At 45.0% G+C, this 13508-nt stretch overlaps 1 protein-coding gene and 1 non-coding gene across 3 annotated transcripts; both read left to right on the forward strand.

Annotated features, from left to right (window-relative positions):
* Positions 1-2128: 2128 nt before the first annotated feature.
* Krt6a (keratin 6A) lies at positions 2129-5848 on the forward strand. Of its 2 annotated transcripts, XM_059246981.1 has the most exons (9): positions 2129-2635; positions 3172-3386; positions 3701-3761; positions 3917-4012; positions 4203-4367; positions 4785-4910; positions 5053-5273; positions 5482-5516; positions 5616-5848. In XM_059246981.1, the coding sequence occupies exons 1-9, from the start codon at positions 2129-2131 to the stop codon at positions 5846-5848; spliced, it is 1659 nt and encodes a 552-aa protein (XP_059102964.1). The 2 variants fall into 2 exon arrangements, with proteins under 2 accessions (XP_059102964.1, XP_059102963.1); XM_059246980.1 differs by having other exon boundaries at positions 5482-5848.
* Positions 5849-9446: 3598 nt separating this feature from the next.
* LOC131897271 (U6 spliceosomal RNA) lies at positions 9447-9553 on the forward strand. Its single transcript, XR_009375626.1, has one exon. It is a non-coding gene; the product is annotated as a U6 spliceosomal RNA (small nuclear RNA).
* The last annotated feature ends 3955 nt before the right edge of the window (positions 9554-13508 follow it).

Genomic DNA, 13508 nt, shown 5'->3' on the forward strand with positions numbered 1-13508 from the left:
CTCCTACACACAGCTTCCAGGTCCCTGACAAACATGGCACAGACTCGGCCATAATGGCTTTGTTTCTCCTGCTGTCCTCCAAACACACACACACACACACACACACACACACACACACACACACACACACATACACACACTGTACCTGTGTTCCAGTTTCCAAAGCTTCTCATGGATCCCTACGCATCAAACTTCATCATGCTTCTTTCTAATAATGACACTAGCTCATCCTTGTTGAGAACATACATGTCACCAAGACCTTCGTGAGAACTTTCCCATCTCCACAATGCTGTGAGGAAGGTATAGTTTTCATCTTGTCTGTGGGTATAAAAGCACACACGAAGGGTTCAGTGGTTTGTATATGAGCACAGGGGAACTGCTCTGTCTGACCCCAGGACTCATGCTCTGCACCAGGGCTTGGCAAAGGATTTCCTTAAAGGAATGAATAGTGAATTCTTCCGGCTTTGCAAATCACAGTCTTGGTTGTCACAACTGAAGCAGGTACAGACATTGAAATAGACCAGGGAAGTGGGAAGATACAGGTTGCATCAACTGACTTCTCCACCTTGCAGCCCGACCACACCTAGTACCCCTAACTCAAGAGAGCATTGAGAATCAGTGCTCCACACCATGAGAAGCACTTCTTTCCCAGAACTGGGTGGAAACACATTCTTGGTGAAGCATTGTGCAACAGGGTGGAGGGAGGGCAGCTGCTTCCGTTGTCTGGGGAAGGTATCTCTCTCCTGCCAGACACTGAGTTAGCACCTTTGAGGAGTCCGGAGCTCCCTACCTTCCTGGATTGGTGGGTTCCCACTGTGCCAGAGAGCAGTGATTGAATTCAAAACAGTAACAGGACCTTAGGCAAGCTCTGCTCAATATGGGAGTCGGCCTTGCCGCCCACAGCTGCTTCTCTAGCTACATGTTCTCAGAGACAACACACCTGGAATTGTTCTCTTTTCCTCATGCGTGGTTCCTCATGCGTGGACTGGAAAGAGTGAACCTCACTCCCCTGCAAACACAAACTCTCCTTTGGAATTTGACTTTTTCAGGATATGAGACTAGAAAAATACGTTGGGAATGGACTTGTGAAATCGCCACACTTGTAAGGGCACATTTCGGTGATTTGTTGCTTCTCTATGCCCCCCTCACCTTTTTGTCCACATCCTACTAACATTACTGATTTCTCATTCCTAGGAAATGTCCAAATCGATGGTTAGAAAAATTCTGAGGATGTCTGAGAGACTGTGGTGGTCGTTTTCATTTGGGATCTTTAGTTTAAGCTCTAAGAAAACATGTCAACACAGTGTAGACGACAATGTCTGTGAATGTGGAAAGACTGTTTTACTCAAGAATGAGCCTGATGTGAGAGCAAACAGTGGAAGGGAGGTACCAGGTGAGATGGGGCACCCGCAGAGGTCAGGTGGATCTGCCTGTCCTCAGGGAAAAATCAAGTGGAGGTTAATGTGTAGCACACAGTCAATGTTAGTCTTAGAGTGGAAAGAATCAACTTCTCTACTCGCTGGCCTAAGAGAGGAGGGTTATATGGACAAAGAGACTCTCCTGGCCATCCCAGACCATCAGCAAGAGCAGCCAGGAGCTACAGAAGAATTAGTTCCATGTAGCTGGCAATTTCTAGATTGGGATATTGGGTAAATGCCTTTACGACTTAAGGGAGAGTCTGACTGAGCTGGAGAGGGAGGTGAAGGAGGAAAGGAAAACCTGTGTGGTGAGGGGGCACACAGGGAGTGTCTAAATAAGCAGAATGAAGGGACAATTATCACAGATCAGCTCCTTGTCTCTTTTGTTTGAGATGATGACTAACTCATGACTTCAGAGAATTTACGTCCAGGCTCATTGTGTTCAGATCAAGTCAAGGCTGGAAGGCAGGAGAATTTGCTCCATGACTAAAGGAAGCCAAAAGCAATCTTCATGTATCATACCTTACTAGAACTTGGGGGTGATCTCATTATTTGTAAAGCCCTGCCCTTCCCACTCTGCAGCTCACCTTCAGGACCAAGCCCAGCCCATCTACACTATATATAAGCAGCTGCCCAGAGCCTGTCACCTTCATCTGCTCAGCTGTGCCCTGCAGTCTCTCCACTTCACAGACTTCTCATCTCCAGGAACCATGTCTACCAAATCCACCATCAGGAGTCAAACCAGCCACCGAGGCTTCAGTGCCGGCTCAGCCAGACTCCCTGGGCTCAACCGCTCTGGCTTCAGCAGTGTGTCTGTGTGCCGCTCCCGAGGCAGTGGTGGCTCTGGGGCCATGTGTGGAGGAGCTGGCTTTGGCAGCAGGAGCCTCTATGGGGTGGGGAGTTCCAAGAGGATCTCCATCGGAGGGGGCAGCTGTGGCATTGGAGGAGGCTATGGTAGCCGAGTTGGAGGAGGCTTCGGCTTTGGAGGAGGAGTCGGCAGTGGCTTCGGCTTCGGTGGTGGAGCTGGCTTTGGTGGTGGCTATGGGGGAGCTGGATTCCCCGTGTGTCCCCCTGGAGGTATCCAAGAGGTCACCATCAACCAGAGCCTCCTCACCCCTCTGAACCTGCAAATCGACCCCACCATCCAGAGGGTGAGGACTGAGGAGCGTGAGCAGATCAAGACCCTCAACAACAAGTTTGCCTCCTTCATCGACAAGGTGAGATGTGGTTCTTGCTAGAGGAGTCTACACAGGAGTAGACTCCAGTGAATGCCAAAGACAGGTGTGAAGGGAAGATACTTTAGGGTTTGCTCAAGTACAGCCATTGTTTCTAGTTGACTCTGTCCTGGCTTTGTGCTCCTCTTTAGTCTGGCAGCTAGCAATCAGGGTCAGAGTTCCTCTCCTCCAGAGGTTGCCCCATAAGGGTGTCTGATTCCAGTGGGCTGATATGAGCTCTGGCCTCCTATCACAGAGGATTGTACTGAGGCAGAAGTCTCTACAGGGCAGTTTGGGAGGCATCCCAGTCACACTAAAGGAACTCTAGGGAGCCACTGCTAGGCTGCCTGTGCCCTGCCTGAGTGCTCTGCCTTTCTTACAGGGAGGATGTTGGGAGCTTCGCTCTGGTCGCCCCTGTAGACCCAGGGCCAGGTACTACACTGAAGGGGTCTAGACAGACAGCCTGAGAGGAGAGTCACACTAACAAAGGGGTCACTGAAGAATGAAACTCAAATACTTCTCACACTCTGCCCCTCCAGGTGAGGTTCCTAGAGCAACAGAACAAGGTCCTGGACACCAAGTGGACCCTGCTGCAGGAGCAGGGCACCAAGACTGTGAGGCAGAACCTGGAGCCATTGTTTGAACAGTACATCAGCAACCTCAGGAGGCAGCTGGACAACATCATTGGGGAGAGGGGCCGCCTGGACTCAGAGCTGAGGAGCATGCAGGATACAGTGGAGGACTACAAGAACAAGTGAGTTAACAAAAGAAGAACTCAGGTTGCCCAAGTTCATGATAATGGAGGCATAATCTAGACCCGAATTCCATGAATTAAGGAAGCTCAGTCATAATGATGAAATGTCAATTTATTGCCAAAGAGCAAGAGAATAAGACCCTGGAGGGTTGTAGGAGGCTAGGGGAGAGACAAGGAATGATATTTAATAACAACAAAATCATCTTTGGCATGATTTGAATATATTGCATTTTTAGAAACTGGGGTAGGGTCAAGGGCTGCCTGTGATGCCATCTACCCACTGACTACAATGTGTGGAACCCTCCCTCTTGTAGATATGAAGATGAAATCAACAAGCGCACAGCAGCAGAGAATGAATTTGTGACCCTGAAGAAGGTGAGCTGACTAAGTCACAGGGATGGTTTCTCTGCTGATGGAGAGATATGCTTTGCATGTCTGGTCCATTCCAGAGAATGGTTGCCAGGGAGATGGAGGAAAATAGGCTGGGCAAGAGAGTTAACCAGATTCCATGTTGTTGACTCTTTCCTCAGGATGTAGATGCTGCCTACATGAATAAGGTTGAACTGCAAGCCAAGACAGACAGCCTGACAGATGAGATCAACTTCCTGAGAGCTCTCTATGATGCAGTAAGTCAAGTCTGCGTGTGTGTGTGTGTGTGTGTGTGTGTGTGTGTGTGTGTGTGTCTTCCTCTGTTTTTCTCCCTCTTCGAATCTGCCCCCATTCCTTTATTTTCTCCTGTGCAAACTGAGAGTGGGGCATTGGGAATGTCTGTAATTCTCACATCCATAGCTGACGTTGCCTCTTTCTGTTCTGTAGGAACTGTCTCAGATGCAAACTCACATCTCAGACACCTCTGTGGTCCTCTCCATGGACAATAACCGTAGTCTGGACCTGGACAGCATCATTGCTGAGGTCAAGGCCCAATATGAGGAGATTGCTCAGAGGAGCCGGGCAGAGGCTGAGTCTTGGTACCAGACAAAAGTGAGTATTAAGTTGGAAACTGATTAAGAATAATTGGGACCCACAATGAATTCATATACCTCCAATGTCATTAGAAGTTAGAGATCTACTAAGAAGAAACTGGGATCCTGTAATAGCAAATGGACCTTGCACTTGGTGTTATAGAATTATGTTATAGTCCAGGGATCAAGAGGAACCCGAGGTAGATGGAAAGTTGCCATAAATGATGTCCATGCTCTTTTAGCTTGAGCTGTACTCAAAACACTGGTCCTCATGAGATTGCACAGAACATGTTCAGTCCCCAAGAGAACTATGTAGTCCTATTCTTCTGCAGCTTCTCTTGAGGGAAGGCCATTACACCAATGATAGTTCATTGAAGGTGAATTTGCTTTCACATGCAAAACTCACATAAATGCTCTCTCTTCAACTGATCTTCAGTATGAGGAGCTGCAGGTGACAGCTGGCAGACACGGGGATGACCTGCGCAACACCAAGCAGGAGATCGCTGAGATCAACCGCATGATCCAGAGGCTGAGATCTGAAATCGACCACGTCAAGAAGCAGGTAGGATAAACAGAAAAATTCAGAGGTTGCTGTCTATTATTTCTGGTCTTCTAGATTCTTGCTCACTAGGAACAAAGGTCTTGGGCTCACCCTCTCAAGAGAACCACACTTCAAGTTTGTTTTTCTTTCTCTCTCTGCCCAGTGTGCCAACCTGCAGGCTGCCATTGCTGAGGCTGAACAGCGAGGGGAGATGGCCCTCAAGGATGCCAGGGGTAAGCTGGAGGGGCTGGAGGATGCCCTGCAGAAGGCCAAACAGGACATGGCCAGGCTGTTGAAGGAGTACCAGGAGCTCATGAATGTCAAGCTGGCCCTTGATGTGGAGATCGCCACCTACAGGAAGCTTCTGGAAGGAGAGGAGTGCAGGTGAGTATTCACCCCTCCTCCAGCCCCTGAGGACACCTCCAAGATAAGGCATCTGAGCACAAGATGAGGGAGCACTAGCTGTGGCCACAATGGCTCCATTCAGGAACCCTCTGCCGGCGATTCTCTGTGAACCGTCACCAGACTGAGGGTTCCCACAGGGACTGAGGTGATGGCTCCCTGGTTCTCACCTGCTCTGTTCCTCTTCCAGGCTGAATGGTGAAGGCGTTGGACCAGTCAACATCTGTAAGTACTCTGCTGGCCACCTCCCCTTGCCCTGCCTTGTGCCTGGCTCACCGGACACAGTGGCTCACGGTGTCCCTTGTACCCTTCCCTCCTCCACAGCTGTGGTGCAGTCCACCATGTCCAGCGGCTATGGCAGCTCAGGTGGTGCCAGCAGCAGCCTGGGCCTGGGAGGAGGCAGCAGCTACTCCTACAGCAGCAGCCATGGCCTTGGAGGTGGCTTCAGTTCTGGCAGTGGCAGGGGCATCAGCGGTGGCCTCAGCTCCTCTGGTGGCAGCTCTTCCACCATCAAGTACACCAGCACCTCCTCCAGCAGGAAGAGCTACAGGCACTGAAGTCCCTGCCACCAGAGCTGGTCCCTGATCCCCAGACCCCCTGGCTGCAGAGCCCTGTGCTCAGGGGCTGTCCCTGCTGGTCTCCCACCTCTGCTCTCTGGTTTGGGCTGGGGAGCTGAGTCCTTGTTGCTCCTCTGTCTGTCTCTGCTGGGTCCCCATGACTCATCTTTTGATTGTCATCTTCTGACTTCACATCACAGTTTACTAACATTTGGTGCTTCAAGTTGTATTTAGGTTTCCAGGCTCCTGCCTCCCTGGCTCTGTCTCTGATGCTGCTTGTGAAATGGTGTCCTTGTCCCTTTCATTCATTCTGGAAACCATTGTCTGGGTCCTACTCAACAAAACCAGAGCTTTCCTTAAATTTCCAGTGGCCTGAGAAAAGCCCAACTTCAATGTCATGAAGCTCTCTGGCAGTACCTGTGATAGCCTAAGTCAACATTCCTGTGATGTATGGAGTCTGTGCTCATGTGACCTCTCCTCTGCTCTTTGCTTTCTTGAAATTGCTAAATAAAGCACGTTTATAACATAATGACTTCCTCCAAGTGTATCTTTTGTAGCAAATTGTTTTATACAGAGAGTCTGCAACTTTGAAGAAAAGGCCCTTAAAGTTACCTTTATTGCTCATTTTCCACATATGAGAGGGGACATGTTGCATTTGTCTTTCTGAGTTTGGGTTGCCTCACCCAAAATGATCGCTGCAAAGACCTCTGTGTCAGAATGTATTGTTTAGATTAAACTCGCCATATTCTAGAAAGCACAAAACACCAAATTTCATACAAGAATAAATCAATAATCAGGATACCTAAAACCCTATTAAACAAATAGAATCACTAATATATATGCTTGAAAAGGAGGATTACTACAGCAGCTCAGAAACTTCTTCTGTGTGACTTCTGTGTAAGAAGAGTCAGGGCAAAAAGGACAGGCTTTATCCTCAAGGGAATACAAAGAGGAAGAGCATGGGGACTTCATGAGAGATAACAGGATCCTGATAAGTGTGGCCAACAGGAAGACAACTCCAAAGTAAAGTAGAAAACAGTGCAGGGCTCCAGCCTTGGCTCCCTGGACAGGAGGAGCCAAACCCACAAGCACAGGGGAAGCCAGGTAGCTATGGAAAAACTGACTGGCAGATTTAACCACAGGGCAAGCCCATGGTTCTCACAAGTCCCATCAGGGGACCCAGTGTGACAGACACTCCTCCACATGTCTGGCAGGCTTTGAAGAAGAAATCCATTTTGCCTCTTGTACTGGCTGGTTTTGTGTGCCAACTTGACACAAGCTAGAGTCATCAGAGAGGAAGGAGCCTCAGTTGAGGAAATGCCTCCCTGAGATCCAGTTATAAGGTATTTTCTTAATTAGTGATTGATGGGGGAGGGTCAGGCCATAGTGGGTGGTGCCATCCTTGAGCTGATGGTTCTATAAGAAAGCAGGCTGAGCAAGCCATATAAAGCAAGTCAGTAAGCATCACCCCTCCATAGCCTCTGTATCAGCTCTTGCCTCCAGGATCCTGCCCTGTTTGAGTTCCTATCTTGACTTCCTTCACTGATGAACAGCAATGTGGAAGTGTAAGCTGAATAAACTTTCCTCCCCAGCTTTCTTTTTGGTCATGTTGCTTCTTTGCAGCAATAGAAACCTTAACTAAGACACCATTCCCCACTTCTCAGAGTGCTGGAGCTAGGCATTGTCTTAAGATGGCAGCTATTGTTTGCAAGTCAGCTATTGTCAGGACCTGAAAGCAAAGGACATCCAAACACCCTCCTACCAAGAGGAGACAATGAGAGGCACTTGTTCAGAGGAGGAGACTTAGTCAAGGACCCACTGAGAAATGCAAGCATCAGGGAGTCCTGTTTTGAAGGGTGTGGTAGTCAATGGCTTCTTTTCCACTGTGAAAAAGCAAACCTGTCACCTGAGGATGAACTCCAGAGCCCAAAGCCAGCACACTGCATAAGAATATCAGCAATGAAGCCATGGTCAAGGAAATACTACATGCAGATAGCAAAAAAGACATGAATCAGCATGGCCACACTGCTCAGGAATGTGTGAACACATTCAACAGCCCAAACTTAAGCATCTGTGGAGTGTAGGAGAGAGCTGAGATTAAAAACTGAAGGCATAAACAATGATGGAATGAAATACGAGACACTTAGAATCCCAAATAAATACACCTAGACGAGAACATTTTCAAGTTGCATTCTAATTAAAAACTTCCATGGCTATGGAACAAAAACACAATATTAAAATATCTGAGAGGAAAATCACTCACCTACAGAAGCAAACTTATTAGAATAACATCATATTTTTATTAAAACTCTAAAATTCAGGAAAGCATGTAATTGTATGTATACATCCACACCATATATACACATATGTACATATGATTTGCATTTTATGTGTATATACTCGCATTTTATATATGCATATATGCAGTTTAATACATGCACATTTTTTTTTTGAACTAGGTTCTCTATGTATGCCAGGCTAACCTGGAAATTGTTATGTAACAGGATGTCCTTGAACTGGATCCTGATCCTCCTGCCTTTCCTCCAAGTGCTAGAATTATAGGCTGTGTACCACTGTGCATGGCTAGAATGTTTTATGAAATTCCTGAAAGTAAATAACTACCAACCCTAGTTACTATATCCTGAAAAGTTAGCTTTCCCAGATGGATGGAGAAATAAAGGCATTCTGAGATAAACAAAACCTAAAACAGTTCATAACCCTTAAGCCAACATCCATGAGGACACTTAAAGGAATTTCACACAAGAGAAGTAAGGCAACCACAAACGTAAGAGCCGAGAAAATAATCAATCTCACGAGAGGAAACATGAACATAAGAGGAAAAGAGAAGAATCAAACATGTTCATCTCAGTAAGTCAGCACGCCCTCAAAATGAGTAACAAGTTTTAAAAAACAAACAGTACTGAGTCAATGAGGAAAGTAACAGCAAATACCTGGAGTGAGTAATTGTGTCTCAGTACCGACCCTAATTATAAATTGTTGTAACTCTCCGATTACAAGATGCAGAGTAGTTGATTTTAAAAACTAGGGCTTAGAGAGATGCCTCAGTGGCTAAAAATGCACACTGCTCTTGCAGGACAGAAGTTCAGGTCCCAGCACGCACGCTGGGCCCCCACTAGCACTGCGCTCACACTCACACTCACAGACCAGTCACACACATGAATTTCATGAAAAATAAATATTACAGAGAGATTGCATCCCACCCTAGTAAGAACGACTGTCATCAAGAAAGTAAACACCAACAGTGCAGGGAAGGGGAGCCCGTCAGTCCTGCTAATAGTGCAGCCACTGTGTCATCAGTGTGGATATTCCTCAGAAAACTGGAAATGGTCCCAGCCTATGTCCCAGGCACACACACCAAATTATGTAAGTCAGCGTATCAGAGACACCTGCACACCCATCTTTATTCATGAACTCAGTCTAGATGTCCATCAGCTGATGAAGATGGATGAAGAAAATCTGGCACATATACTGTGGGGTTGTAGTCATAAGGAAATAAGTTATAACATTTGGTAAGAGAACAGACGAACTTGAGTGCATTATGAGAAGTGAAATAAGCCAGACTCAGAAAGACAATTATGTGCCCGCTTCGGCAGCACATATACTAAAATTGGAATGATACAGAGAAGATTAGCATGGCCCCTGCGCAAGGATGACACGCAAATTTGTGAAGCGTTCCATTAAAAAAAAAAAAAGAAAGACAATTATTGTGTGGTTTCTTGCATATGAGGAATGCACACATACATACATGCATGAGCATGTGTGTGTGGGAACATGTGTTTGTATGAGATAGAGACAGAGAGAGAGATAGAGAGAGACAGAGAGAGACAGAGAGAGATACAAAATGGAAATGAAGGAGGGAAAGATCTGAAGGTAGAGACAGGACAATGAGAGGGTCCTTCTCAACCCAGCCCCATTTCAAAAAGTCAGTTCACAATACCTAGAAACACATTTTACCTGAAGCCCTCAGCCACACCCAGCAGGATCCCAGAAGAATTCCTTAACAGGCAACACACAACCACCACACCCTCCTAAGAACTAGAGAGGGCAACAGAAACCAAGGAACAATACACCCACCCAACAAAGGCAAGACCAGATATCGGCACCTTGAATTGCAATCATCATAAACCAAGATGCCTAGATGCCAGCACAAAAACCCAATCAACAGCAGCCATGACAATGTGTCTCCACCACAGCCAGGCATCCAAACACAGCAGACCCTGGCAACGGGAGCATAGCTGAAGTACGGAACAAAGACCTAAAAACAGCCTTTATGGATATGACAGAGATCCCAGATAGGAAATGGACTGATCCCTTAAAAATCCTACAAAAACACAAACAAATGGGGGAAGGAAAAGAAGAAAACAGTTCAAGACCTGAAAGTGGGAATAGAATCAAGAGAGAAAACCAAACTGAGGGAAATCTAGAAGTGAAAAATTATGGAAATCAGACAGTAAACTCAGAGGCAAGCCTCACCAGCAGAATACAAATATGGAAGAGGGAACTTCAGAAACTGAAGATGTGGTAGAAGAAATGGATATCTTGATGAAAAGAAATGTTAAATCTTAAAATATCATGGCACAAAACATTCAGGAAATCTGGGACACGATGAAAAGACAAAACCTGTGAATAATAAGAACAGAGGAAGGAGAAGATACCCAGATCGAAGGCATAGAAAACATTTCAAAAAATCATAGAAGGAAATTTCCCTAAACCGAAGAAGATGCCTTCGACAAGAAGTATACAGAACACCAAGTAGAATGGATTAGAAAAGAAATTCCTCTCAGCCTATAATAACCAAAACACTAAACATAAAGAACAAAAAAGAATATAAAAGCTGCAAGGAGAAAAGACCAGATAACATAGGAAGGCAGACCTGTGAGAATAGCATCTGACTTCTCAATGGAGACTCTAAAAGCCAGAATGGCCTGGACAGATGTTCTACAACTCTAAGAGACAACAGATGCCAGCCAGCACTATTAGACCCAGTAAATTTCTAATCACGATAGGTGGAAAAATAAGACACATTACGATAAAACCAAACTTAATCAATATCTATCTATAAACGCAGCACTACAGAACGCACTGAAAGGTAAACTCCAACCTCAAGAGGTTAAACACATGCAAGAAAACACAAGGAATAAGTAATCCCAGAGCAGCAAATCAAGAGAGAGGACACACAAACACACACACACACACACACACACACACACACACACACACACCACAAATAACACACACAGCCAAATAACATGAATTAAAAAAGTCACTGCTCACTGATAACTCTCAACATCAATTCCCCAATAAAAAAGGCACAGAATGGATGTGAAAAACAGGCTCCATCCTTCTGCTGCATCCAAGAAACACACTTTAATATCAACAACAGACATCACCTCAGGGTACAGAGATAGAAAAAGATATTCCAGGCAAACAGACACAAGAAACAAGCTGATATAGCCATTTTGATACATTACAAAATAGATTTCAAACCAAACCTGATCAGAGGAGATAAGGAAGGGTACTGCATACTATCAAAGGAAAAATCCACTAGGAAACTGCAACTCTTCTTTCCCCAAGTATTGCATTTTATTCTGCCAGTGTGAATTTCCAGGTTAGGGCAGTTCACAGACAGGATGGAAAATGAGAGGTGTACAGGGTTGGGAAGCAGGGTGCATTTCGGAGAAACTTCTAACCAGTTCAAGGCTTCTTTTGGAAATAACAGAAACATCCTGTGATTAGATGCATGTTTGTCATTTAGTAACTCTTTGTACCCTTTAAAAAGGAGAATTCTAGACTATGTGCATGTTAATTTCCACTTTTAAAAAGCATTAAAGGGATGCCTAGCTAGAGGACAAGACCATCTGATAAGCTCACCCTCAGGACCCTGTATGAAGCCTGAGTCATAAACAGAATATGTAACCAGTCAGATTCTGAGTGAGGGGATGTTTGCATGGCTTCAGTGCTTTGTAGCACCTGGTCCCTCCCTTGGTGAACAAATCTCCTTGGTGGGCAGAGAGGTGACCATGACTCACCTCTGGGCACATGGCTAGGTAATGACATCAGCAAAGTGATAGTCTGAGCCTTCTGTTTCTATTTGGTAGAGGCTCTAAAATAATGTAGATGACTGGGGTTAATTCAAATTAGGATATGGCAGGACCTGCAGACATTTGGTATCATTATGCCTATCTGGACAAGATGGAGTCCGCAAGATCCTTAAAGAAGAATGGTAAAATATCCTAATTCCTCAGTCTGAGGATTAATGTTTCCTGGAGGCCTGCTAGAACATCTATGACTCCATCTGGAAACATTCTAAATTCTCTTTTGTTTTTCCAAGACAGGGTTTCTCTTTGTAGCCCAGGTTATCCTGGAACTCACCTGTAGGCCAGACTGGCCTCAAACTCACAGAGATCTACCTGCCTCTGCCTCCCAAGTGCTGGGATTAAAGGCATGTGCCACCACTGCCCTGCCCAGATTCTCATAATCTCTTGATAAATAGCCAAGCATTCCACATGAGCACCTGGCTGAGGTAGAGGTCCCCTGTGGGGCAAGGACGACCATCATAGCACCTTGTGTACTCATTCCAACATTAGCTCCAGTGAATTATTTGCCTGTTGATTTTGAACCAAGATCAAGATGCTTGCTAAAGAATGGTGGATACTCATCTCCCTCTTTTTCTCTCCTCTTTTTAAAAGCTTTAATTCTTATGGAAATAGCTTCTGACAAGGACATAGCATTTCTTAATATCTGTGTACCAAACACAGGGAACCCAAGTTTGTAAAAGAAACACTACTACAGCTGAAATCACACATTGATAGTGGGAGATTTTATGACCTGACTCTGGCCAAAAGACAGAAAAAACTAAATAGAGAAATGCTGGAGCTAACAGACATTATAAACCAAATGGACCTAAAATATTTACAGAACAAGTCATTCAAACACAAGAAAATGCACCTGTTTCTCAGTACCTCATAGAACTTTCTCCAAAACTGACAATATACTCAGGCACACAAACCAAGTCTCAACAGATTCAAGAAAATTGAAATAACCTCTGCATCATTTCTGGCCACCAGGGGTTAAAGTTGGATACCAACAATAGAAAGAATAGAAAGGTTACAAACTCACTGGATACTGAAATATTCACCGCTGAATTTAAAATGGATTAAGAAAGAAATTAAAGATTTCCAGCATTGAATGAAACTGAATACACAACATACCCAAACTTATGGGACACAATGAAGGCAGTTCTAAGAGGCAAGTTCATAGCACTAAGTGCCTACATAAAAAAGTTAGAGAGGTCTTAACAGCACACTGGAAAGCCCTAGGACAGAAAGAAGAAATCACACATCAAATGACAGGTAATGATCAAACTGAGGGCTGAAATCAATAAAATACAAACAATGCAAAGAATCATTGACATAAAGAGTTGGTTCTTTGAGAAAATGAATACAATTGACAAACCTTTATGCAAACTAACTAGAAGGCAGAGAGTGAATATCTCAACTAACAAAATTAACCATGAAAAGGCAGACAATAGACAGAGAGGAAATCCAGAGAATCTAAAGACTTATTTTTAAAAGCTGTACTCCACCAATTTGGAAAATCTAAGAAATTGATAATTTTCTCAAGACATACCACTTCCAAA

This window comes from Peromyscus eremicus, chromosome 20 (assembly GCF_949786415.1).
Source record: "Peromyscus eremicus chromosome 20, PerEre_H2_v1, whole genome shotgun sequence".
In the NCBI taxonomy this organism is placed as follows: domain Eukaryota; kingdom Metazoa; phylum Chordata; class Mammalia; order Rodentia; family Cricetidae; genus Peromyscus; species Peromyscus eremicus.

Coding starts and splice junctions, on each gene's coding strand:
- Krt6a (XM_059246980.1), top strand. CDS start 2,129: ATGTCTACCAAATCCACCATCAGGAGTCAAACCAGCCACCGAGGCTTC. Junction 4,368..4,784: donor AGTCTTGGTACCAGACAAAA/GTGAGTATTAAG, acceptor ACTGATCTTCAG/TATGAGGAGCTGCAGGTGAC. Junction 4,911..5,052: donor TCGACCACGTCAAGAAGCAG/GTAGGATAAACA, acceptor CTCTCTGCCCAG/TGTGCCAACCTGCAGGCTGC.